The 26,321-nt window shown below is 46.1% G+C and overlaps 1 protein-coding gene across 4 annotated transcripts in view; it reads left to right on the forward strand.

Moving 5' to 3' along the window:
* UBXN1 (UBX domain protein 1) overlaps window positions 1–26,321 on the forward strand; it is a 75,513-nt gene that overhangs the window by 32,732 nt on the left and 16,460 nt on the right. For 3 of the 4 annotated variants that reach the window (XM_078766627.1, XM_078766628.1, XM_078766630.1), the window contains exon 2: window positions 13,690–13,743. In XM_078766627.1, coding sequence (XP_078622753.1) covers window positions 13,690–13,743 — 54 coding nt within the window. Of the gene's footprint in view, window positions 1–5,570; window positions 5,657–13,689; window positions 13,744–26,321 lie in introns of those variants that run through there. The other variant, XM_078766629.1, reaches the window with a different exon arrangement.

Genomic DNA, 26,321 nt, shown 5'->3' on the forward strand with positions numbered 1-26,321 from the left:
GTTACTGTTATCTTCCCACCATATGGCCACTGATTCGTTGACTACTACTAACTGACTACTACTAAAAGCTGCAAATGGTTGACTCGGCAATCTTAAAGCTTGCACTTTATTGCCATAGAGAGGTTGAAGGACAAATGGAGCAAGTGCATCAAAGATTAGGATGACCACATCAAAAACTAGAACGGCACTCGGTAGAGCACATCCCTCCGCCAGGCTGAACAATTTACATTATGTATCCCACTGATAGGCCTGATCTGGATCCAGACCTGAGCCAAAATCTTACTGGCTTGTTCTTGTCACCGAACCCACTCATCCCCAAGTTTAGTCATAACTCGTCCATAACTTTTTAAAATATCATGTTATTATCTTGCCAAAACGAAGTTTTTGCAAGATGTATCAGTCAGCTTGTATGTTTGTTTGTTTGTTATCTTGCCAAAACGAAGTTTTTGCAAGATGTATTAGTCAGCTTGTATGTTTGTTTTTTTGTTTGTTATCTTGCCAAAACGAAGTTTTTGCAAGATGTATTAGTCAGCTTGTATGTTTGTTTTTTTGTTTGTTTTTATCTTGCCAAAACGAAGTTTTTGCTAGATGTATCAGTCAGCTTGTATGTTTGTTTGTTTGTTTGTTTTTTTGTTTGTGGTTAATCATTTTTTTTTCACGTTTAGATCACTCTGTAGACCACAGTTATTATTGGAAACTCCTGTAACTTCGCATATCAGAGTCCTATAGAGATACCCTTCAGCACACAAAATTTTGAAGGTCAAGGTCAAAGGTAAAGGTCACTTTGCGGTCAATCATGGAGGTCAACGAAACCCTTATTTTTTGAGTAACTTTGATCGGATCGTCTCCAAACTTCATGGGAATCTAGTATATGGTCCGGCGCTCAGCTGATTAGTTTTTGGTGGCGATCGGCCTTGACCTTCAAGGTCATTTTGAAGGTCATTCAATTGGGTCAATCATGGAGGTCAACAAAACCCTTATTTTTTGAGTAACTTTGATCTTTTGATCTCCAAACTTGGTGGGTATATAGGGTGTGGTATGGCGCTCAGCTGATTAGTTTTTGGTGTCGATCGGCCTTGACCTTCAAGGTCATTTTGAAGGTCATTCAATTTTGACCAAAAGGTAAAATTTTCAAGTTTCAGTTACCATATTTACCACAGTTATTATTGGAAACTCCTGTAACTTCGCATATCAGAGTCCTATAGAGATACCCTTCAGCACACAAAATTTTGAAGGTCAAGGTCAAAGGTCAAGGTCACTTTGCGGTCAATCATGGAGGTCAACGAAACCCTTATTTTTTGAGTAACTTTGATCTTATGATCTCCAAACTTGGTGGGTATATAGGGTGTGGTATGGCGCTCAGCTGATTAGTTTTTGGTGTCGATCGGCCTTGACCTTCAAGGTTAGCGCTGGAGGTCGAAAATTATTGACCCCAAGGTCAAATTACGAAACCCTTATTTTTTGAGTAACTTTGATCTTATGATCTCCAAACTTGGTGGGTATATAGGGTGTGGTATGGCGCTCAGTTGATTAGTTTTTGGTGTCGATCGGCCTTGACCTTCAAGGTCATTTTGAAGGTCATTCAATTTTGACCAAAAGGTAAAATTTTCAAGTTTCAGTTACCATATCGAGTAATACCTCATATGAATGCCCTTGATGAGTGCTTCCCAGATCTGTAAACAGTTTGATGCTATGACGTCATTTGATGACGTCATGACGAAAAAACGGAATTTTTCATGTATATTGTATTGCTTTAGTTCGCATTGTTTAGGTCACTCTGTAGAGCACAGTTCCCTTTGGAAACTCTTGTAAGTTCGCATATCAGAGTCTTTTAGAGATACCCTTTAGCACACAAAATTATGAAGGTCAAGGTCAAAGGTCAAGGTCACTTGGCAAGATACGGTTCACCCTGTGGGTGACATATGTTTATTTTGTTTTTTTGTTTGTGGTTAATCATTTTTTTTTCACGTTTAGATCACTCTGTAGACCACAGTTATTATTGGAAACTCCTGTAACTTCGCATATCAGAGTCCTATAGAGATACCCTTCAGCACACAAAATTTTGAAGGTCAAGGTCAAAGGTCAAGGTCACTTTGTGGTCAATCATGGAGGTCGACAAAACCCTTATTTTTTGAGTAACTTTGATCGGATCGTCTCCAAACTTCATGGGAATCTAGTATATGGTCCGGCGCTCAGCTGATTAGTTTTTGGTGGCGATCGGCCTTGACCTTCATGGTTAACGCTGGAGGTCGAAAATTATTGACCCCAAGGTCAAATTACGAAACCCTTATTTTTTGAGTAACTTTGATCTTATGATCTCCAAACTTGGTGGGTATATAGGGTGTGGTATGGCGCTCAGTTGATTAGTTTTTGGTGTCGATCGGCCTTGACCTTCAAGGTCATTTTGAAGGTCATTCAATTTTGACCAAAAGGTAAAATTTTCAAGTTTCAGTTACCATATCGAGTAGTACCTCAAATTGAAGCCCTTGTTGAGTGCTTTCCAAACATATAACTAGTTTGACAATGTGACGTCATTTGACGGCGTTATGACGAAAAAACTGCACTTTTCATGTATATTGTATTGCTTTAGTTCGCATTGTTTAGGTCACTCTGTAGAGCACAGTTCCCTTTGGAAACTCTTGTAAGTTCGCATATCAGAGTCTTTTAGAGATAGCCGCTCCAGACATTCCTCAAAGAGTCGCTTCTAGTGGATAGCAGTTCTGTTCACCTCAGTGTGACCTGAAGCAAGTCACTCATGTTCACATTTTGGCAAGATACGGTTCACCCTGTGGGTGATTTTTATTTTTATTTGTTTGTTTGTTTGTTTTTTTGTTTGTTTTTTTGTTTGTGGTTAATCATTTTTTTTTCACGTTTAGATCACTCTGTAGACCACAGTTATTATTGGAAACTCCTGTAACTTCGCAGATCAGAGTCCTATAGAGATACCCTTCAGCACACAAAATTTTGAAGGTCAAAGGTCAAGGTCACTTTGCGGTCAATCATGGAGGTCAACGAAACCCTTATTTTTTGAGTAACTTTGATCTTATGATCTCCAAACTTGGTGGGTATATAGGGTGTGGTATGGCGCTCAGCTGATTAGTTTTTGGTGTCGATCGGCCTTGACCTTCAAGGTCATTTTGAAGGTCATTCAATTTTGACCAAAAGGTAAAATTTTCAAGTTTCAGTTACCATATCGAGTAGTACCTCAAATTGAAGCCCTTGTTGAGTGCTTTCCAAACATATAACTAGTTTGACAATGTGACGTCATTTGACGGCGTTATGACGAAAAAACTGCACTTTTCATGTATATTGTATTGCTTTAGTTCGCATTGTTTAGGTCACTCTGTAGAGCACAGTTCCCTTTGGAAACTCTTGTAAGTTCGCATATCAGAGTCTTTTAGAGATACCCTTTAGCACACAAAATTTTGAAGGTCAAGGTCAAAGGTCAAGGTCACTTTGCGGTCAATCATGGAGGTCAACGAAACCCTTATTTTTTGAGTAACTTTGATCTTATGATCTCCAAACTTGGTGGGTATATAGGGTGTGGTATGGCGCTCAGCTGATTAGTTTTTGGTGTCGATCGGCCTTGACCTTCAAGGTCATTTTGAAGGTCATTCAATTTTGACCAAAAGGTAAAATTTTCAAGTTTCAGTTACCATATCGAGTAGTACCTCAAATTGAAGCCCTTGTTGAGTGCTTTCCAAACATATAACTAGTTTGACAATGTGACGTCATTTGACGGCGTTATGACGAAAAAACTGCACTTTTCATGTATATTGTATTGCTTTAGTTCGCATTGTTTAGGTCACTCTGTAGACCACAGTTATTATTGGAAACTCCTGTAACTTCGCATATCAGAGTCCTATAGAGATACCCTTCAGCACACAAAATTTTGAAGGTCAAGGTCAAAGGTCAAGGTCACTTTGTGGTCAATCATGGAGGTCGACGAAACACTAATTTTTTGAGTAACTTTGATCGGATCGTCTCCAAACTTCATGGGAATCTAGTATATGGTCCGGCGCTCAGCTGATTAGTTTTTGGTGGCGATCGGCCTTGACCTTCATGGTTAGCGCTGGAGGTCGAAAATTATTGACCCCAAGGTCAAATTTTGAAATCGTAGGTACCATATCGAGTAATACCTCATATGAATGCCCTTGATGAGTGCTTCCCAGATCTGTAAACAGTTTGACGCTATGACGTCATTTGATGACGTCATGACGAAAAAACGGAATTTTCACATTTTGGCAAGATACGGTTCACCCTGTGGGTGACATATGTTCATTATCTTGCCAAAACGAAGTTTTTGCAAGATGTATTAGTCAGCTTGTATGTTTGTTTTTTTGTTTGTTTTTTTGTTTTTTTGTTTTTTTGTTTGTGGTTAATCATTTTTTTTCCACGTTTAGATCACTCTGTAGACCACAGTTATTATTGGAAACTCCTGTAACTTCGCATATCAGAGTCCTATAGAGATACCCTTCAGCACACAAAATTTTGAAGGTCAAGGTCAAAGGTCAAGGTCACTTTGTGGTCAATCATGGAGGTCGACGAAACCCTTATTTTTTGAGTAACTTTGATCGGATCGTCTCCAAACTTCATGGGAATCTAGTATATGGTCCGGCGCTCAGCTGATTAGTTTTTGGTGGCGATCGGCCTTGACCTTCATGGTTAGCGCTGGAGGTCGAAAATTATTGACCCCAAGGTCAAATGTTGAAACCCTTATTTTTTGAGTAACTTTGATCGGATCGTCTCCAAACTTCATGGGAATCTAGTATATGGTCCGGCGCTCAGCTGATTAGTTTTTGGTGGCGATCGGCCTTGACCTTCATGGTTGGGAGGTGGAAAATTATTGACCCCAAGGTCAAATGTTGAAATCGTAGGTACCATATCTTCGCATATCTTCGCATGTAACTTCGCATATCAGAGTCCTATAGAGATACCCTTCAGCACACAAAATTTTGAAGGTCAAGGTCAAAGGTCAAGGTCACTTTGTGGTCAATCATGGAGGTCGACGAAACCCTTATTTTTTGAGTAACTTTGATCGGATCGTCTCCAAACTTCATGGGAATCTAGTATATGGTCCGGCGCTCAGCTGATTAGTTTTTGGTGGCGATCGGCCTTGACCTTCATGGTTAGCGCTGGAGGTCGAAAATTATTGACCCCAAGGTCAAATGTTGAAATCCTTATTTTTTGAGTAACTTTGATCGGATCGTCTCCAAACTTCATGGGAATCTAGTACAGTAGTGACCCCTAATTCCGAACGCCCCTCATCTCGAACTACTCTAATTCCGAACCGTAAATTCGAGAAAAATTTGTCCCTAATTCCGAATGTATTTCTATAACCGAACCGCCAACATAGCGTTAGCGTCGTTCATATTTCCCGCCGCGAGCGTCGTTCATATTTCCCGCGCATCTTCGCGCAGCATCACCCACGCCTGCTCCCGCATGCACAACCCGGAAGTCGCTTTGTTCCTTCAGTTCGTCGGTTGTACTAGTTCTGGCAGCATCTCTCGTGTGTTCGTCGCTAGTTTACCTCGTGTTTTCACCTTGATTTGTGCTTTTTTTCTTTGAAGACAACCCTTACCCATTCACCATGGCACCTAAGAAGAGCAGTGAAGGCAATAAGAATAAGAGGAAGGCGGTGAGAACGACAATTGAGGTGAAGAAACAACTTATCGCTAAGCATGAGGGCGGTATGCGTGTGATGGATCTCGCTGCTATGTTCGAGATGCCGAAATCGACCGTGTGTACAATTTTGAAAAATAAGGAAGTGATTAAAGCAGCTGATGTGGCAAAAGGTGTTACGACTCTGACCCCTAGGAGATCGAAGTTTATGGAGGAGATGGAAAAACTCCTCCTAGTTTGGATAAATGAGAAACAGTTGGTTGGTGCTGCCATCTCTGAGGGCATTATCTGTGAGAAAGCGAAGCTCCTGCACGGTGACCTTATAAAAGACTTGCCTGGAAGTAGTGCTGATGGTGATGAGTTTAAGGCTAGTAGGGGGTGGTTTGAAAAGTTTAAGAGAAGAAGTGGGATCCACAGTGTTGTTATGCATGGAGAGGCTGCTAGTTCGAATAAGGATGGAGCAGCAGACTTTGTGAATAAATTTAGTGCGTTTGTGAACACTGAGGGGTATGTGGCACAACAGGTGTTCAATTGTGATGAGACAGGCCTCTTCTGGAAAAAGATGCCAAGGAGGACCTACATAATGAAGGAAGAGAAGTCTGTACCAGGCCATAAGCCAATGAAAGATAGGCTTACTCTCTTGTTGTGTGCTAATGCTAGTGGAGACTGCAAGATAAAGCCTTTGCTTGTGTACCACTCAGAGAATCCACGTGTGTTCAAAAAGAACAATGTGATTAAGAGCAAGCTTAATGTTATGTGGAGGGCAAACGTGAAAGCATGGGCTACCAGGCAGTTCTTCACTGAGTGGATTCATGAGGAGTTTGCCCCTTCTGTGAAGGCTTATCTTGAGGAGAAGAATCTACCCCTGAAGGCTCTTCTTGTGATGGACAATGCTCCTGCTCATCCTCCAGGCTTGGAAGAAGATTTGGAGGAAGAATACAGCTTCATCAAGGTGAAGTTCTTGCCCCCCAATACCACTCCACTCATCCAGCCCATGGACCAGCAAGTCATCTCAAATTTCAAGAAGTTGTACACCAAGGCTATGTTCCAGAGATGCTTTGAGGTGACAAACGAGACTGAACTGACCCTCAGAGACTTTTGGAAGGATCATTATAATATCCTCCATTGCCTAAGAATCATTGACAAAGCATGGAGGGAAGTGTCTCTGAGGACAATGAACTCTGCCTGGAAGAAACTCTGGCCTGATTGTGTTGCAGGGAGAGATTTTGAAGGCTTTGAAGAACCTATTGTGCCTGCTATTGTAGCATTGGGTCAGTCCATGGGCTTGGAGGTGAGTGAAGAGGATGTGGAGGAGTTAGTGGAGGATCACAACAAGGAACTCACCACAGAAGAACTTCAGCACCTCCACAAGATGCAGCAAGAAGAAATGGCAGTGGAAATTTCTTCAGAGGAGGAAGAGGGAGCTAGTGGTAACATTTCCAGTGCTGAAATTAAAGAACTGTGCTTCTATTGGTCTAAAACACAGGCCATTGTTGAAAAGTGGCACCCTAATAAAGCAGTGGTTAACAGGAGCATTAACTTGTTCAGTGACAATGTGATTGACCACTTCAGAAAAATTAAGAAAAGTCGCCAACACCAGGCAACTTTGGAGAGGTGGTTCTCTAAAGAAAGCAAGCCTAGTGAGCCCCAACCCTCTACAAGTGGTGTTAAGAGACAAAGAGAGCAAACACCAGAAGCACAGTCATCTGATGTTAGCTTGGAAGGTGCCTCACCTTCCAAGCAATAAAACCCTCTCCCTCCTTCCTCCTCTCCGGCTTCCACATGCACCATCAGAACTCTCCACTAAGGTAAATGCAGTTATTTTCATGTTAGTACATTTATTTCTTGTTTTTATTATTATTATTATTTGATATTTAGGGCATTTACTCATCTCATTTTACCTTGAATCATGTGTATTTGCAGTTAACAGTGTCTTGATAATGGGTTTTTGGGGTCCAGGAACGGATTAATTCACTTTCCATTATTTCTTATGAGGAAAATAGTTTCTAATTCCGAACTTTTCCCAATCCGAACTGCCGCTGGAACGAATTAAATTCGGATTTAGAGGTTCCACTGTATATGGTCCGGCGCTCAGCTGATTAGTTTTTGGTGGCGATCGGCCTTGACCTTCATGGTTAGCGCTGGAGGTCGAAAATTATTGACCCCAAGGTCAAATTTTGAAATCGTAGGTACCATATCGAGTAATACCTCATATGAATGCCCTTGATGAGTGCTTCCCAGATCTGTAAACAGTTTGACGCTATGACGTCATTTGATGACGTCATGACGAAAAAACGGAATTTTCATGAAACAATTATTTCCTCAGTTCTCATCAAAATCTTTCAATATCTCGTGGGCAGACATTCCTCAAAGAGTCGCTTCTAGTGGATAGCAGTTCTGTTCACCTCAGTGTGACCTGAAGCAAGTCACTCATGTTCACATTTTGGCAAGATACGGTTCACCCTGTGGGTGACATATGTTTTTATTTGTTTGTTTTTTTGTTTTTTTGTTTTTTTGTTTGTGGTTAATCATTTTTTTTCACGTTTAGATCACTCTGTAGACCACAGTTATTATTGGAAACTCCTGTAACTTCGCATATCAGAGTCCTATAGAGATACCCTTCAGCACACAAAATTTTGAAGGTCAAGGTCAAAGGTCAAGGTCACTTTGTGGTCAATCATGGAGGTCGACGAAACCCTTATTTTTTGAGTAACTTTGATCGGATCGTCTCCAAACTTCATGGGAATCTAGTATATGGTCCGGCGCTCAGCTGATTAGTTTTTGGTGGCGATCGGCCTTGACCTTCATGGTTAGCGCTGGAGGTCGAAAATTATTGACCCCAAGGTCAAATTACGAAACCCTTATTTTTTGAGTAACTTTGATCTTATGATCTCCAAACTTGGTGGGTATATAGGGTGTGGTATGGCGCTCAGTTGATTAGTTTTTGGTGTCGATCGGCCTTGACCTTCAAGGTCATTTTGAAGGTCATTCAATTTTGACCAAAAGGTAAAATTTTCGAAGTTTCAGTTACCATATCGAGTCATTGGAAACTCCTGTAACTTCGCATATCAGAGTCCTATAGAGATACCCTTCAGCACACAAAATTTTGAAGGTCAAGGTCAAAGGTCAAGGTCACTTTGCGGTCAATCATGGAGGTCAACGAAACCCTTATTTTTTGAGTAACTTTGATCGGATCGTCTCCAAACTTCATGGGAATCTAGTATATGGTCCGGCGCTCAGCTGATTAGTTTTTGGTGGCGATCGGCCTTGACCTTCATGGTTAGCGCTGGAGGTCGAAAATTATTGACCCCAAGGTCAAATTACGAAACCCTTATTTTTTGAGTAACTTTGATCTAATGATCTCCAAACTTGGTGGGTATATAGGGTGTGGTATGGCGCTCAGTTGATTAGTTTTTGGTGTCGATCGGCCTTGACCTTCAAGGTCATTTTGAAGGTCATTCAATTTTGACCAAAAGGTAAAATTTTCAAGTTTCAGTTACCATATCGAGTAGTACCTCAAATTGAAGCCCTTGTTGAGTGCTTTCCAAACATATAACTAGTTTGACAATGTGACGTCATTTGACGGCGTTATGACGAAAAAACTGCACTTTTCATGTATATTGTATTGCTTTAGTTCGCATTGTTTAGGTCACTCTGTAGAGCACAGTTCCCTTTGGAAACTCTTGTAAGTTCGCATATCAGAGTCTTTTAGAGATACCCTTTAGCACACAAAATTATGAAGGTCAAGGTCAAAGGTCAAGGTCACTTTGCGGTCAATCATGGAGGTCAACGAAACCCTTATTTTTTGAGTAACTTTGATCTTATGATCTCCAAACGTGGTGGGTATATAGGGTGTGGTATGGCGCTCAGTTGATTAGTTTTTGGTGTCGATCGGCCTTGACCTTCAAGGTCATTTTGAAGGTCATTCAATTTTGACCAAAAGGTAAAATTTTCAAGTTTCAGTTACCATATCGAGTAGTACCTCAAATTGAAGCCCTTGTTGAGTGCTTTCCAAACATATAACTAGTTTGACAATGTGACGTCATTTGACGGCGTTATGACGAAAAAACTGCACTTTTCATGTATATTGTATTGCTTTAGTTCGCATTGTTTAGGTCACTCTGTAGAGCACAGTTCCCTTTGGAAACTCTTGTAAGTTCGCATATCAGAGTCTTTTAGAGATACCCTTTAGCACACAAAATTATGAAGGTCAAGGTCAAAGGTCAAGGTCACTTTGCGGCCAATAATGGAGGTCAACTAAACCCTTATGTTTGGAGTATTGTTAGTCGAATCAGCTCGAAACTTTACAATATTGTAGTATATGGTCTAGTGCACAGCTGATCAGTTTTTGGTGGCGAACGGCCTTGACGTTCATGGTTAGCGCTGAGGAAACATATCGTGTAGTACCTCAAATTGAGGCCGTTGATGAGTGTTTCGTATAAATGTCAAGCTTTAGACATTATATAAATGACGTCATTTGGTGACGTTATAAGGCAAACACGTATTTTTCAAGGTCACTCTCTAGAACGATTATCATCGGAATATCTCGTGGGCAGACATTCCTCAAAGAGTCGCTTCTAGTGGATAGCAGTTCTGTTCACCTCAGTGTGACCTGAAGCAAGTCACTCATGTTCACATTTTGGCAAGATACGGTTCACCCTGTGGGTGACATATGTTCATTTATTGCTTTTCGCCCGATCTCTAAATTGTGCAGAATCACTTGAAAAATTAAATAATTCTCGTATCCGAATCCATATTCAGATCTTCACCAAAATCGAATCGATTGTGTGTGAAAGATTGTGTGTGTGTGAAAATGAAAGAAGCTTGTTTGGTGAGAGTGAACTTGAGTTCCAAGAGTGAACTTGGAACTTGCAGGCAAGTCAGATTATCTACAGTACCACCACAAGGCCTTTGAGTGTAATCACCCAGAAAGATCTGCTATCGCCAAGCATGGAATAAGGGCGGGCCATGTTCCTCTATGGTACAATGTGAATGTGCTGGCGGCATCCCCAAACCGTGCCAGGAGGCGAATACTGGAGGCCTGGCACACTGGCCAAACGAGGGTACCGTTGACAGAAGAGACTGTGGCGTTACCACAGGCATACGGACCTCTCATGCATAAATACACCAGAAAGACCGATGCTGGGAGGAGGACAAGGACAAAGTGGGACATAACCGACACGGGCAACAAGGACAACACAACAAAACACAATACACCGCTCAAACACACACAGAACACTTGCAACATAAGCCGATCACGGGTCTATGGTCACGAGGTCTCGCAACACAGCTTTGTGATTGGTTGATAGAATAGGCCCACCCCTCCCCCCAGGTATATCTGGGAGGAGGTGAACAAGGGAACTTCTCTTGATGAAGGCTAGTGGAGGCTCAGCGCACGCTGGGTTGCTGGCCGAAACGTTGAGTTTTTTAAAGACAAAGCTATAGGTTGGAGAACGGAAAAATGGATGTCGTGGATAACTATATATATATATATCTGTGCAGTGTCTGTCCTGTCCTGTGTTGTCCTTTGTTGTCACTGAACTACTCCCTCAAACTTTGGTGAAATCGTACCAAGCTTCTGGTATGCACATATCTCTCCCGTCGGTATGTCTTAAGGGTATTTTTTTTTGAAATTCTTTCCAATTTATTTATTTATTTATTTTGCAATTTTTTGGGGAATTTTTTTTTTTTTCAACTTAAGTTTTCAACTTCAATTGTTTATAAAATGTGATATAACGTATATTACAAATACAATTGTGCAAAATAATTGTTTGAATTATGATTGGTTTAAACCATGACAAAACGGCAACTCGGGTACAGTCATTTATCTATACTAGGGCGTGCCCGTACGTGGGTGCAAAAAAACATGCGTGCAAACAACAACAACAACAAAAAAAAACTTTGAAACCACGTGGCAGTAACGACCACAGAACCCCCCCCCTCTATTTACATGAAATGGTTTGGTCCATTCGCAAAGCCAAAGCGAACGGCTTGCGAGTACGGTAGAACCCCCCCCCTCTATTTACATGAAATGGTTTGGTCCATTCGCAAAGCCAAAGCGAACGGTTGGTAAATAAATCGCCATAGCTCGGTAACTACTTCTCCGATTAATATGAAACCTTGAAAAGGCACATCCTCAGGTCCCCAGCAATATACCTGGCAAGTTTCAAGTATATCGGACCCGTGGTTGTCGAGAAACAGCGGTCACAGACAAACAAACAAACACACAGACACACACACAGAGATTACTGGAATTATAGATAGATATCTACACATCTGGGCGGTGTCTGTGTTGTCACTTAACGACTCCCTCAAACTTTTGTTTCCGTGGTTGTGAACTGTTTTTAATAACGTGGTGGTGGTTTTGAATCACGTGGTGGTGAGTTATTTTGAATTATGTGGTGGTGAGGTGTTTTTAAATAACGTGGTGGTGAGGTGTTTTTAAATCGCCTGGTGGTGAGGTGTTTTGAATTACGTGGTGGTGAGGTGTTTTGAATTACGTGGTGGTGAGGTCTTTTGAATTATGTGGTGGTGAGGTGTTTTTAAATGATGTGGTGATGAGGTGTTTTTAAATCACATGGTGGTGAGGTGTTTTGAATTACGTGGTGGTGAGGTGTTTTGAATTACGTGGTGGTGAGGTGTTTTGTATTACGTGGTGGTGAGGTGTTTTTAATTATGTGGTGGTGAGGTGTTTTGAATTAGTTAGTGATGAGGTGTTTTGAATTATGTGGTGGTGAGGTGTTTTGAATTACTTGGTGGTGAGGTGTTTTTAAATAACGTGGTGGTGAGGTGTTTTTAATTTCGTGGCTGTGAGGTGTTTTTATTATGTGTTTTATGGCTGTGAGGTGTTTTAAATTACTTGGTGGTGAGGTGTTTTGAATTACTTGGTGGTGAGGTGTTTTGAATTACTTGGTGGTGAGGTGTTTTGAATTACTTGGTGGTGAGGTGTTTTGAATTAGTTGGTGATGAGGTGTTTTGAATTATGTGGTGGTGAGGTGTTTTTAAATAACGTGGTGGTGAGGTGTTTTTAATTTCGTGGCTGTGAGGTGTTTTTATTACGTGTTTTATGGCTGTGAGGTGTTTTAAATTACTTGGTGGTGAGGTGTTTTGAATTACTTTGTGGTGAGGTGTTTTGAATTACGTGGTGGTGAGGTGTAATCGTCCCAAACTTCCAGTCTGCACCGACCCCTCCCCTATGTGTGTGCTGAGGGGTTCTTTCTTGAAAAAAAAACGTTCAACCTAAATCTTTAACCTAAATTGCCTATAAAAATGTAATATCACAAACACAACAAATACAATTGTGCAAAATAATTGTTTGTATTATGATTTGTGTAAATCATGACAACACAGCAACTCAGGTACAGTCATTAGCCTCAGCTAAAATAAGCCCGTTCCTCAGCAATGACGCTTCGCGAGCCGAGCCAAGCTAGTATATATATATATATATATATATATGCTTGCACACTGCAAATAACTACTCCGATGCATCCTATGTACAATGAATGAATGAATGATCGTTTTAAGGCCATTTATGTATGTACATGTCTATGTACATACATAATAAATATAAGCTTTATATATCTGATGAAGTGGATTGTGGTTTTATTCTGTCGGCAGCTAAATAACCCAAGTGAATCAAGAATTAGTGATTAGAATGAGTTCTTTAAGGTTTACAGCATGTTTTGCCATATAATATGAAATTTAAGTTAGTGTGTGTGTGCGTGCATGTGTGTATTTTCTTGAACAGCTTGTAATGCTGAAATAGGGGATTGGAGGTAGGAAGAGGAATTTTCAGTAAATTATGCACTAGTAACATATAGGTGGGGCACAAAAGAAAGCCGCAGTGCTTTAAATTACCACGTCACCTGTCAATAAATCGAAATGGGCTGTTTTATTTTTCTTTTGCTATTTTAGTATAATTGTGAGTCTCATGCATTAAATTCACCCTGTTTTAACGCAGAATGAACTAAACCAGGTTGTACATGCTTGTGGTCCAAACATGGGGGTTGTGGTTGTGGTTGAAAGACTGTGCAGAGAGAACAACATGGCTTGATTATATCTTTGCAGGGAGAAGGCGTTGGCTGTGACTGGAAACCAAGGAGTTAACTTAGCGATGGATTGGTAAGACTTGTATATGATGACATTCTTGCACTTTGAGATTATATTGACCTGATTAATGTGTTCATTGGTACCATGTCTCTTGGTGATTGTTACCAATTTAGCACAATTTTATACACAGCAAACTACATTTTAATAACATTTTTCTACTACTATTACTGCTACTACTACTACTACTACAACTATCAAGGATGCCTCTTCGTGGTGGTTGTACCCCCCAACGCAGGTCGGAGGCCAAATTTTCCCCATTCCTCCCTGCTGCCCGGATTCGTCAGGGCAGCGCGGTCATGATACAACAACAACAGGCATTTTAAGGCCATTTTTACCTGCTAGAGCGGGGGTTAGCCTTGTGGGCCCCATGACGATCTTCTCCATTTTGCCCTATTTTCTGCATCTCCCCTTGTTAACCCCCTTGCCTGCATTTCTTCTTCCACCACCTTTAGCCAAGTCTTTCTCGGTCTTCCTCGTCCTCTACTTCCTTCTACATTCATTTCCATCACTCTTTTCAACCAGTCACTTTCATCCTTTCTCAACACGTGACCAAACCATCTCAACATTTTTCTCTTCACAGCATCCATCACAGGCTCTATTTCAATCATCTTTCACAATTCATCATTTGTCTTCCTCTCTCTCAACGATACTCCACACATCCACCGAACCATTCGCATTTCCACCCTTTCCAGCCTTCGTTGCTGCTCTACATTCATTACGCATGTCTCGCTCCCATAAATCGTAACACTTCTCACACATGCAGCATACACCTTTCCCTTCAGCTTCAACGACACTCCCCTCCTCATCAGCACTCCACTCAGTTCCCGAAACTTCTTCCATGCACATCTCACTCTAGCAACCGTTGCCGAGTCTGATCCACCTTCTCCATTCAGCATGTGTCCTAGGTAGCAAAATGTTTTCATACCTTCCAGCTTCATGCCGTCTCCAAGATCCAACACAACATTTCCTCCGTCTGTAGTTCCCTCTGTGCACACCTTACACTTGAATGTAGCTGCCACACTGGTTAATGACCCTCTCAGACCACTACATTTTTGATGAACCCACTCAGCACACATTGTACATTGAATGGAGTTTACTCCGACACCTTTCCTGCACACAGCACACGGCCACTTCCCAGTTCTTTCCACCTCACAACATGCTTTACCACTTGCCATCACCTTCGTTTTTCCGACATTCACCTTCAGACCTTTTGTCTCCATACATTCCTTCCACGTGTTCATCTTCTCCTTCAGTCCATCCATACTTTCCGCAATCAACACCAGATCATCTGCATACAACAACTCCAACGGTAAACCCTCCTTTACATTCCGAGCCAGCACCTCCATCACAGCTACAAATAGTAGTGGACTTAGTACCGACCCCTGATGCACTCCCATCTTCACCTCAGCGCGGTCATGATCAGAGTGCCAACAGCTCTTTCCCTCTTGTCTATCTTTCTCTCTCTCTAACTCTGTCATGGCCCCGACTTCATGAAGGTGGGGGTACACCATCTTAAATGTGGGGGATTTTTCGGTCAATCCCAGAAGACATGGTCCCTGTGAGATAAATCGGCTGTCTCCATGTTGCGAGCTTGTTCAAGCCTTAACTTAAGTGCAGGTAGTCGCAGGTTGGTTGGGTCCAAGAGTGTCATCCACCCTGCCAAATTTCAAATTTATCCTATGGGGCCAATCAATTTCTCCAAATTTTTCTTTTTATCCTGGCAAGTATGTGGATTCGCCTCCTCCGGTGACCTTTCCTACACTACTACCCTTGGCTCCGACAGCTCCGCCCCTCTACCGTGTGAGGGCTATTGGATAAATTGAGCAGCCGAACCACCAACATGGCCCACAAGGGTCCGACACACCATCCATTCTTCAGCCCCCTGTGAGGACCACGGCTCCACTTGCCCCAGCTGGCCAATGTGGTGTCGTGGTGAGCACCTCCCGCCAACTCCGCCATTACCAAGGCCTCGGACCTGAGGGGCACTGTCGCAGTGTGTGGCATCCCCCAGCCACATCCACTGCACCTCTCCCATCCCCCAGTCTGACCACTTGCAGCCCCTCAGTGCCCAAGCACATGTGACCTTGCCCAAGGTCTAGTTTGCAGTCGTGTTCAACCAAGAAACTCAATCCCAGAAGACATGGTCGCACACCTCGGCCACCCTTACCACCACATTGACCTCCAGACTGCCCAACTCCATCCTTACAACCCCGCGTCCCAATATTGGCGCCGTTGACAGTTGAAGGCTGTGTCCTGCTACTCTATCAATTTTGTCCCAGCCTCCAACACTTTGGTCGAACACACCTGGATCAATAATGGTGTCTCTGTCCCCAGTGTCCACCCTGGCATCACAAAATTCACCCTCGGTTTTACATCTAACCCTCAAATTACCCGTGCCAATTTTTCCACATTTCACTTTCTTCACCAAAGAAGGGTGCTTCTCCATACACCTGCCAGCCGAGCATGGCCCCGTATGCTCGGCTCGTTCTAATATCCCGATTTATCCCATGGCTCTTCCCAAGCAGAGAGTCCACAAATCGCAGTGGAACATCTGTGGAAGACCATGCTCATATCATCATGTTCCACAGATGACCCATTGGTTTTCCGGTGGGCTATAATCATACCTGTCAATGCGGTTCGACCCGCGTTGAATCCATCCTTAGACCAGCACAGCATGGCATGTCACCACATGCTGGCTGTCCCAGAGTCACAGGGAGAGGCTGCCAGGCCGCATGCCCGGACGGTCACCACATCGGGCCCTTAGTGGCCGTCCGTGGTGCTGCCACCAAAGCGCGGCCCACAACACCTCCCCCTAGAGGTCCTCATGATATACCATACCAGGTGCCTGTGATAAACCACCTCGGACCCCCCCAGAGGTCTCAACCCCCTCCAGGGTCCGGCGACCCTGCCGGCTCGAGACACTCGCTCGGGCGGCGCCCTGATGGACCAGGGATGCCACACTCCACCAGACCCCCCGTGGGGCCCGGGTCATACCACAACCCCCATGGTCGGACCCCACGTCCAAAGCTTGCCAGCGCAGCCTCCCCCTCCCCCCAGCTGCCTGGCATAAACCAATGTCCAAGTGGGGCAATTCCCCATGAGGCCGACCCCAATGACCTCTCCTGGTCCGAATTCCGCAGCCCAGGGACCAACTCCCACCACGGCTGCTCGAAATCAATTTCCCATTTAAACTTGAGTTTAAATTTCATCTTAAAAAATTTGGCCTCGCGTGCCCAACCGCAGCTGCAGGTTACAACCCCTTTTTCTGGTTTTTCTGCCCCTCCCTGCAGCTGTTCCAAATTCGCTATGGCGATCACCTTTTCTGAGGCTCTATTTCCTGACTCCTCCATGTCCGAGCCCAGCTCGGGGCCAAAATACCCCCTCCCCCCCCCCCCCCTCAGCTAAGTATCCAATTTCGGGGCCTCCGGTGCCCAATTGTGGTTTGTGGTGAGGTTTCCCTTGGTCATCTTAATCTCATCCTGGGAATATTTGACGGACCGACTCACCTCATCTCCCAGGCTCTGTTGGACCCGAGAAATCTCCTCCATGACGATATTGTCCAAGGTGCTCGGCTGCTCCTGTATCAAATCATTCATCTCATCCCCAATCAATTGTGGCCCCAACAGGTCTTTATCTATAACCACCCGCTCCCGCTCCGTAACCCGGGACTGCAGTCCTTTTACCACTTGCTCCAAACCACCGCCCTGGTGCTGCAAAATCCCAATTCCTCTCCCTGCTGGTGCATTCTGGTATACACACAGGTCTGACAGCCATCCAGGTCATTTTCAGTCAAACATTCCTTCTTCTGTGCCCCAATTTCATCAATTTTGTTTTCCATTCCATTGATTTGTCCCTTCAATTGTTCACTGTTGTTATGCATTTCCTCTAATTCCCCCTTCAATCCATCAATTTTTTCCTCCCTTCCATTGATTTGTCCCTTCAATTAATTCTTTATTTCTTCCTTCGTTTCACTCGTTTGCTCTCGCTGGGCACTCATTCTGTCCTTTTTCCCTTTCCCTCTTCGATGCATTCATCCATAATGGCCATCATTCGGTCTTCCATTTCCCTCATTTCATTCCATATTAATTGTAACAAGACCTGGTTGGACATCGCACCTGTTCCCAGCGTCCCAGGCTCCCTCGTAGGGGAGGAGGGCAGACTAACGCTAAGGATGGGGTAAGTTCCAGCCCTATCCTCAAAAAAAATCTACCCCCGGCCCGCTTCCGTGTCCCTCAGAGCCCTCCATCTGCTCCACCATGTCGTGCACATCCGCCATTATGTGCTGAGCAGCAGTTTTCCCGCGCGGGCATACTTGACCTCAGGGAATTTTTTTTTTTTTCATTTTCGAAAATGCGATATTGCATTTTCGCACACCAATTGACTAAAACTTCGGACACCCCGGTACTACAATCAATCCTCCGTCTGAGAGAGAGGCTGTCGTTAAAAATTTAGATTCCAAAGGCTGAGTGCAATTTCCACTCAGCGGGTGTCACCCTCGTTCCCTCGGGCACCGAGTGTCCGCTGGGTCCGAATCGTACTCTACTGACACCAGCTGTCGCGTCAACCCTATAGTGAAGACCTCAGGGCGACGGATGAGCAAACGCGCATTAACTCCGAGGCGTATACCTGAAAATATGGCGGAGTTGTCTCTTTGGCACGTGCGGGGGAGGGATACCGAGGTCCTTACCTGAACGGACGGACGCGACGGGGGTTCATCCGAAAGCACGAACACAGAAACACAACAAACAATTGAAAAAGCAACAAATAATGATTTAATGAAAATAATGCAAGCAATTAAAATGAATGCAAGGTAAAACTAAAATTCCTAAATTAGGGACCCTCCACTCAGACTCGTATATACAGACACAGGAATGATAAAAGAAAAGAAATGGTGTGGTGAGTCAGCCTATACTCAGCCTGCTCCAACGAGGACAAGCGCGGATGGTCCCCCGAGTCTCTGCGAGGGAGCGCACAAGATGGCGTGAATCGCCAAATGGCACCGTGCCGTGAAGCAGCGGAATCCCGTCCTCCTCTGGTCGTTCCATGGTCCGCAAAGCTCCCCTTGCGATACCGACTGTCCCGAACCGCTCTTGCTCAGTCTTTTCCCACAAGCGCACACGAGCCAGGAAAATGCAACCGCCTGTGCCCAGACAGAGACAGAGACCCAAAATGTCACCGTCCGCCACGCAGCCAGCACCAGAGAGCAAAATGCAACCGCTCACCACAAAGCCCATGACAGAGAGGAGAGAGGAGCGAGACAGAATGTGACTGTTCACTCATGCAACCAGGGTCAAGAGAGAGAGAGAGAGAGAAAATGGCTGTCCCTTTTCTTTTCCTCTCTAGCGACTCGATGACATCATCCTTTTGACCAATTTCCCAGCACGGTCGAATCATCCCAACCAATCATCCTTTGCGGCGTGGCCTCACGGCCATTCTTGATGCCCAATGACGAAGCTCGGGGCGTGGCCTAGCCGTCCTTCGGGAATGTTTGGCTGGGCGGGGTTCGTCTGCCGATCGGCATGTCCGGTCATACTGTCGGCGATTGTGGTGGTTGTAATGGCAAGCTTTTTAATTGTAATAAAACATAGGGAAAATCACAGGGGCAATTGCACACTGGGGATTATTCTTAAGCCCTGCATAATTAGCATAGCTCCACCCCTCGTATGGAGACACATATACGATCTTACCAGACAGTCGGCCTAACTTAGATACATGAAGGTTTCTTCTTTGTGACATTTGGGGCACGCTAATCTGTACAATTCTATCTCGACTATATATATATATATATATATATATATATTGTTATGAATTTGGTAGAGCAATATCTAGAGCTAGGTAGATCTGAATAGGTAGGTATTCGGCTGTCGTGACAGGGACTCTACATGTAATAAGTTCTTGATGTTTAGGCGTTTGTCGGGGTAAGATGTATGATTGTGGATCTACCTGGAGGTCCGAGTGTTAAATAGTGAGGGATTAAAGGTAACGCCCCTGTGAGTCTCACCTGGTAGTCAAACCTTTGTCCATTATGGCACTGCAAACCACATAAACATTAGTTAGGTCCTTAGCGCAACATTAAATAATTCCCTTTCCCTGACATTGACTTCGTAATAAATAGACAGGAAACCAGGCCAAAAACACCGCCACGGTTGGCCGCCGCCGTTCGCACCTCAAAGGCCCACCAACCTCGCGTGTTACGTGTTACAAAACGACCGCGGGGGGGTCGCGGACGGGAGATGTCAGGAGTCGCATGCCGCAGAGGGCGTGACCTGGGCGAGTTGGGAGGCTGTGATTGGCTGAGGAGTGCGCCAATGTGACGTCATCGGCCACCAATATATGCGACGGTCGGACGCCATTTCAGGCAGTTGAGTTCGTGGCAGACGCGGGCAGGCACTGGCAGACGCAGGCAGACACCAGAGAGTTCGTAGGAGTTGGTTGGAGCACACAGTCGACGCAGAGACACAGTTGGTGGAAAAGCTCCCCGAAGGCAGTTGGTGGAAAAGCTCCCCGAAGGCAGTTGGTGGAGAGTTCGTTCACACACCGAGCACACCAAGCCCACAGAGTACGCGGCAGTTCGCAGCAGTTCGTTGCAAGTCGAGCCCTCCGTTGAACCATTGGTGCACGGGCCTTGTGGAGATCGTCCTCGTGTGAAGCTGCTGGCCACGCGTCGGACGCGTGGTGCTTGGAGCGGGGCCTCGTAGAGCTTGGAGCGAAGGACCTGGTGGTGTGCGATCGGGCCAAAAGGAGCGGTGTTGGACGGCCGCCACCAAGACGACGAAAGACAGATAAGCCGCATCCGCATACATTTGAACGACGTGACGTGTTATTTTTGTATTCATAATCTCCCTCGTATCGTGTTTGCTGTCAGTCGTGTGGGGACGTCCCGATTTAGAGTTATTAGATTTACCGGCGCGGCTTTTTCACTGTATTACTATTCGATAATAAATCCTTATATTATTTTCTATATATATATCTGAACGCAGTTTTCCTGGGTGTTTGATTTTAATAGATAAGGTTGCGGAGCCTTCGCTGTGTCCCGCCATTCCGCGCGTTTGTGTTGAACTTGAATCCGCCATTGAGTTTCGCCTCGGGAGTTAAAGTCTCGCAAATCGGCCATCCGTAACTGTGGTGTTAATCACAGTTGCGTAACAAGTGGTGTCAGGAGTGTAGGATTTGAACCCGTCGGACAAATTTTTTTTGTCCGCGGCGAGACATCGACACGGTCGGACAAATTTTTTTGTCCGCGGGGCGACATCGACACGGTCGGGCGTACATTGCGCCCGACGTTCGAACGCAAAATTGTTATAGTTGAGGCGGAGAAATTTGATAATCAATTGGGCAAACGGAGCGCGATATCGCGTCTTCGTCAAATTTAAATTGTTTCAGGAATTATTAAAATTAATACGCGCGCGGGGAACGACCTTCCGAAAAGCGGATGTCGGAGGTCGACGAAATGGAAGTACGCAGCGAGGCCTCCGTCAGCGTTGGGAGTGAGCCGGAAATAGGGGAATTTGATGCAGAGGTGAGCCTTGGAACCTCCCTCGTCCCGAGCACCAACTTATCCCCCTCCCCTACCGGGGAGTCGGGAACAAATGGGACGGCCCCGAGAGACGACCAGGCTTTAATGAAATTTTTTAAGGAATTAATGGGAGAAATGAAAAGTGGGATGGAAAATAAAATGGAGGGAATGAGTAATGAAATGGGAGAAATGAAAAGTGGGATGGAAAATAAAATGGAGTCCCAGGGGAAGGAATGTAGGGAAGGAATGAAGGGAATGAGTGATCGATTGAAGGAACAAATTGATGGGCTGGAAAATAAAATGGAGTCCCGGGGGAATGAATGGAGGGAAGGACTGAAGGACATGAGTGACCAAATTAAAGGATTAAAAAGGGAAATGGCAATTGTGGTAAGTGTACAGGTGAGCGGAGAATGTCCACAGTTCGATGGGGAATGTGTACAGGTAGATGGGGAATGCCTGCAGGTAAACGTGGAGTGTCCACAGGTGAGCGGGGAAGGAAATTTGGAATGTGAGAGTTGTAATGGGGAATGTTTCCCACATTCTGGCCTGGTTGTTTATCGGGACCGTGTGGATGTCACAACACCCCAACCAGGGGATGAATTTGGAATTGTGCAGCACCAGGGCGGTGGTGCGGAGCAAGAGGGGGTAGAGTTTTTGGGGGTCCGTGCAATGGAGCCGGACCAGGTATTTATTGGGGATATTGATCAAAGCCTGGCGGGGCCAGGAATGATTTGTGATGAGGATGATTTGATCCAGCGGCTGGAGACCTGTGACAGTCCCATGGAGGTAGAGCTTGTTCAGGCCCAAAGGAGCCTGGGTGATGAGGTGAGTTGGTCCGAGGAGGTGGTTGGAATGACCGAGGGGACGCTCACTGTACACTGCTATTTGGAAACAGAGGCTCCAAAATTGGACAACCAGTTGGGGGAGTGTGTTGGCTCCGGGCTGGATTTGGATCTTGGAGGATCGGGAGATAGAGCTTCTGGAGATTTGGTCCCTGTAGGGAATTTGGATCAACTGCAGGGAGGGGCAGAACAACCGGTGGTAGAGGTTGTTCCCTGCAGCTGCGGTTTGGCAGTGGGAATAAAAATTTGTAAAATAAAATTACAATGGGAAATTGATTTGGAGCAGCCATGGTGGGGATTGGTCCCCGGGCTGCGGGATTTGGACATGGAGAGGTCATGGGTGATGGCCTCGGGCAAAAGTTGCCCCTTTCAAAATTTGGGTATGCCGGCCAGCTGGGGGGCTGTGATGGCGAGATTTGGACGTGGGGTCCAGCCTTGGGTGTCGAGGTACGACCTGGGTCCCACGGGGGGTCTGGTGGAGTGTGGCGTCCCTTGTCCGTCGGGGCGCCATCCGAGCCGGCGGCTCGGGCCGGCAGGGTCACCGGACCCTGGTGGGGGTTAAGACCTCCCGAGGGGTCCGAGGTGGTTTCTCAAGCCTGGGATGGCAAATATTGAGGACCACTAGGGGGAGGTGTTGTGGGTCGTGCTTTGGTGGTGGCACTGCGGACGGCCAACTTGGGACTGATGTGGTGACCACCTGGGCATGCGGCCTGGCACTCTCCTCCAGGGACTCTGGGACAACCAGCATGTGGTGACCTGGCATGGTGGTTGGTCTATGGACGCGGGTCAAACCGAATGGACAGGGATGGAGATAGCCTGCCGGACAACCATTGGGGCATCTGTGGAACATGATGGTGTGAGTGACCTTCCACAGATGCTCCGTTATGATTTATGGACTCTCGGGTTGGGAAGAGAGCCATGGGGATGTGAATCGGGAGATGTGTAACGAGCCGAGCATATGGGCCATGCTCGGCTGGCATGTGTATGGCAAAGCATCTTTCTTTGGTGAGGTTAGTAAAATGTGACAAATGGTTGGCATGGGTAATCTGTGGGTTAGATGGAAATTTAAGGGTGGATTTTGAAATGCCATGGTGGACACTGTACAGTGACGCCATTATTGATCCAGGTGTGTAGACCAAAGTGTTGGAGGCTGTGATGAAATTAATAGGGTAGCAAGACACAGCTTTCAACTGGTTGCAGGGGCAACTGTGCTGATATTTGGGACGCGGGATGATGGGGATGTAGTTGTGTAGCCTGAGGGTCAACGTGGTGCTGTGCGTGTCCGAGGTGTGTGGACCATGTCTTCTGGGTGGGTCTCCTGGTGGAGCATGGCTGTTGACTGGACCTTGGTGTGGTCAAGTGTGGGTGAGCACTGGGGGGCTGCAGTTCTGTAGTCGGACTGGGGGATGATGGGGAGGTGCAGGGGACGTGGCTGTAGGGATGCCACGCACTGCGACCGTGCCCCCCAGGGCCGAGGTTGTGTGTGCGGTAGTGTGTGTTGTGGCAGCAAGTGCTCACCACATTGGCCAGCTGGGGCTGCTGCAGCTGTGTTCCTCGCAGGGGGGCCGAAGGATGGATGGTGGGTCGCGCCCTTATGGACACTCATGGGCCATGTTGGCGTTTTGACTGCTCACCTTGTCCCGGTGACCCTTGCACGGTAGAGGTGCAGAGCTGTCGTGGCCACAGGTAGTGTAGCGATGATCACCGTTGGATGCGGATCCACATACCTGCCAGTGTAGTGGGGACAAAAGAGAAATTTGGAAGTATTTGGTAGGCCCAATGTGAAATTTTGGGATTGTGAAGGGTGGATGACGCTCTTGAACCTGACCAACCTGCAACTACCTGCACTTGAGGTGAGTGTTTTGAGGAGTACTGTCCCAGGCTTCAGGATTTGCTTTGGAAATTGGGGACATGTAAATTGGAGTTGGGAGGCGGGTGAGAGTGATGACATGGCCGGTGAGGGGATGGAATGGGAGCCACAGTGTCTTGTGGGTGGCGTATGTTTTTGTATTGTGGTTAGGTGTTTTGATGTGGTCGTGAGAGTGGAACCTGGAGAGTGAGTCATGATTATTGGAGATAATGAGGGGCGATATTTGTGCTTTTTGGAAATGTGCTAATGGAAATGTGTAAGGATTCAATGATTCGAACTGTGAATGGGATTTCACATTGGCAGGCCATGGCAAGCCTTGTAACACCTTTTACACCATCTATGAATTGTACTGAATTGTGCTGAGTTGTGTGGAGAATTGAATGGCAGCGGGGGAGGAAGTGTGTTTTGGGGTCTTGTGGGTGGGGAAGGTGTGTGTGTCCGCAGGTACAGAGCAAGCTCTGAGGAGCGATGCCTGCAGGCCCCCCTCTGCGGCAATTACCCCTGGCAGCCGGTGGTAACTGGAAATTGGAGCTCGTCGGTGGAGGGTCTGGTTGGGCGCCGCGGGGTGAGGAAGTCCCCCGGTGACCCGTGTTGCTGCGCGAAAGCAGGAGGCGAAGGAGCCTGGTGTGTGTGGAGACCCTCACCGGCGAGGTAACGGCGGAAAGGGGCTGTTGGGCTGTCACGGGGCCAAGAGGTAAAGGGGGGGGGGGCAATGAACTTGTAAGTCGGTTGACTTGTTTTTGGGACTGCGGGCACCACAGCCTGATGCGCCCCCACCATCTTTTTGTGCGGTACCTCCCCGCTGCCTAGTTGAGGAATGCACACACACGTGAATGACATCAATGCCATGGTCCTGCAGGGGGTGTATTGAAATAAGTGCTTTGTTGATTTTTGAAATGCCTTGATGACCTATGGAATGAGAATGAGTGGTTAAGGGGTCTGTGTTGCATGAATGTGGGCGAAATCCACCGAGCCGTGTCACTCACCTGTAACATCTGGACAGGGCCGTGGAAAATTTAGGGGGATGCATTGGGGGTGCCCCGCAGGTAAGGTTGTGTCTTGTGGCATCCACCGGGGGACGCGGTCTGTAGACCGGGGTATGTACAAAGGTTAGAGTTTTGAGTTTGGAAAGATGGTTAAGTTTTGTGGTTAAGTTAGTGTTGTGTGTTGGTTGTTTCCTCCCTCCACAGGAACAATGAAGAAAATGTACATACTTGCATGATGGTTAAGGGGTTCAGCATGTTAAGGAAGTGTAGGTAGGTAGTCCGACTCACTTCCCACAGCCCTTCCTGATTTATTTCATAGGTTAATTAAGTGTGTGACAGTAAGTGTTAAGGCTGGAATGGTAGCGCCTGCGGTGAACCTTGCAGGAGCTACGGTTCCAGGGGGGGGGGGCTGTGTTATGAATTTGGTAGAGCAATATCTAGAGCTAGGTAGATCTGAATAGGTAGGTATTCGGCTGTCGTGACAGGGACTCTACATGTAATAAGTTCTTGATGTTTAGGCGTTTGTCGGGGTAAGATGTATGATTGTGGATCTACCTGGAGGTCCGAGTGTTAAATAGTGAGGGATTAAAGGTAACGCCCCTGTGAGTCTCACCTGGTAGTCAAACCTTTGTCCATTATGGCACTGCAAACCACATAAACATTAGTTAGGTCCTTAGCGCAACATTAAATAATTCCCTTTCCCTGACATTGACTTCGTAATAAATAGACAGGAAACCAGGCCAAAAACACCGCCACGGTTGGCCGCCGCCGTTCGCACCTCAAAGGCCCACCAACTTCGCGTGTTACGTGTTACAAAACGACCGCGGGGGGGGGTCGCGGACGGGAGATGTCAGGAGTCGCATGCCGCAGAGGGCGTGACCTGGGCGAGTTGGGAGGCTGTGATTGGCTGAGGAGTGCGCCAATGTGACGTCATCGGCCACCAATATATGCGACGGTCGGACGCCATTTCAGGCAGTTGAGTTCGTGGCAGACGCGGGCAGGCACTGGCAGACGCAGGCAGACACCAGAGAGTTCGTAGGAGTTGGTTGGAGCACACAGTCGACGCAGAGACACAGTTGGTGGAAAAGCTCCCCAAAGGCAGTTGGTGGAAAAGCTCCCCGATGGCAGTTGGTGGAGAGTTCGTTCACACACCGAGCACACCAAGCCCACAGAGCACGCGGCAGTTCGCAGCAGTTCGTTGCAAGTCGAGCCCTCCGTTGAACCATTGGTGCACGGGCCTTGTGGAGATCGTCCTCGTGTGAAGCTGCTGGCCACGCGTCGGACGCGTGGTGCTTGGAGCGGGGCCTCGTAGAGCTTGGAGCGAAGGACCTGGTGGTGTGCGATCGGGCCAAAAGGAGCGGTGTTGGACGGCCGCC

This window comes from Myxine glutinosa, chromosome 12 (assembly GCF_964187855.1).
Source record: "Myxine glutinosa chromosome 12, kmMyxGlut1.1, whole genome shotgun sequence".
Lineage (NCBI taxonomy): Eukaryota > Metazoa > Chordata > Myxini > Myxiniformes > Myxinidae > Myxine > Myxine glutinosa.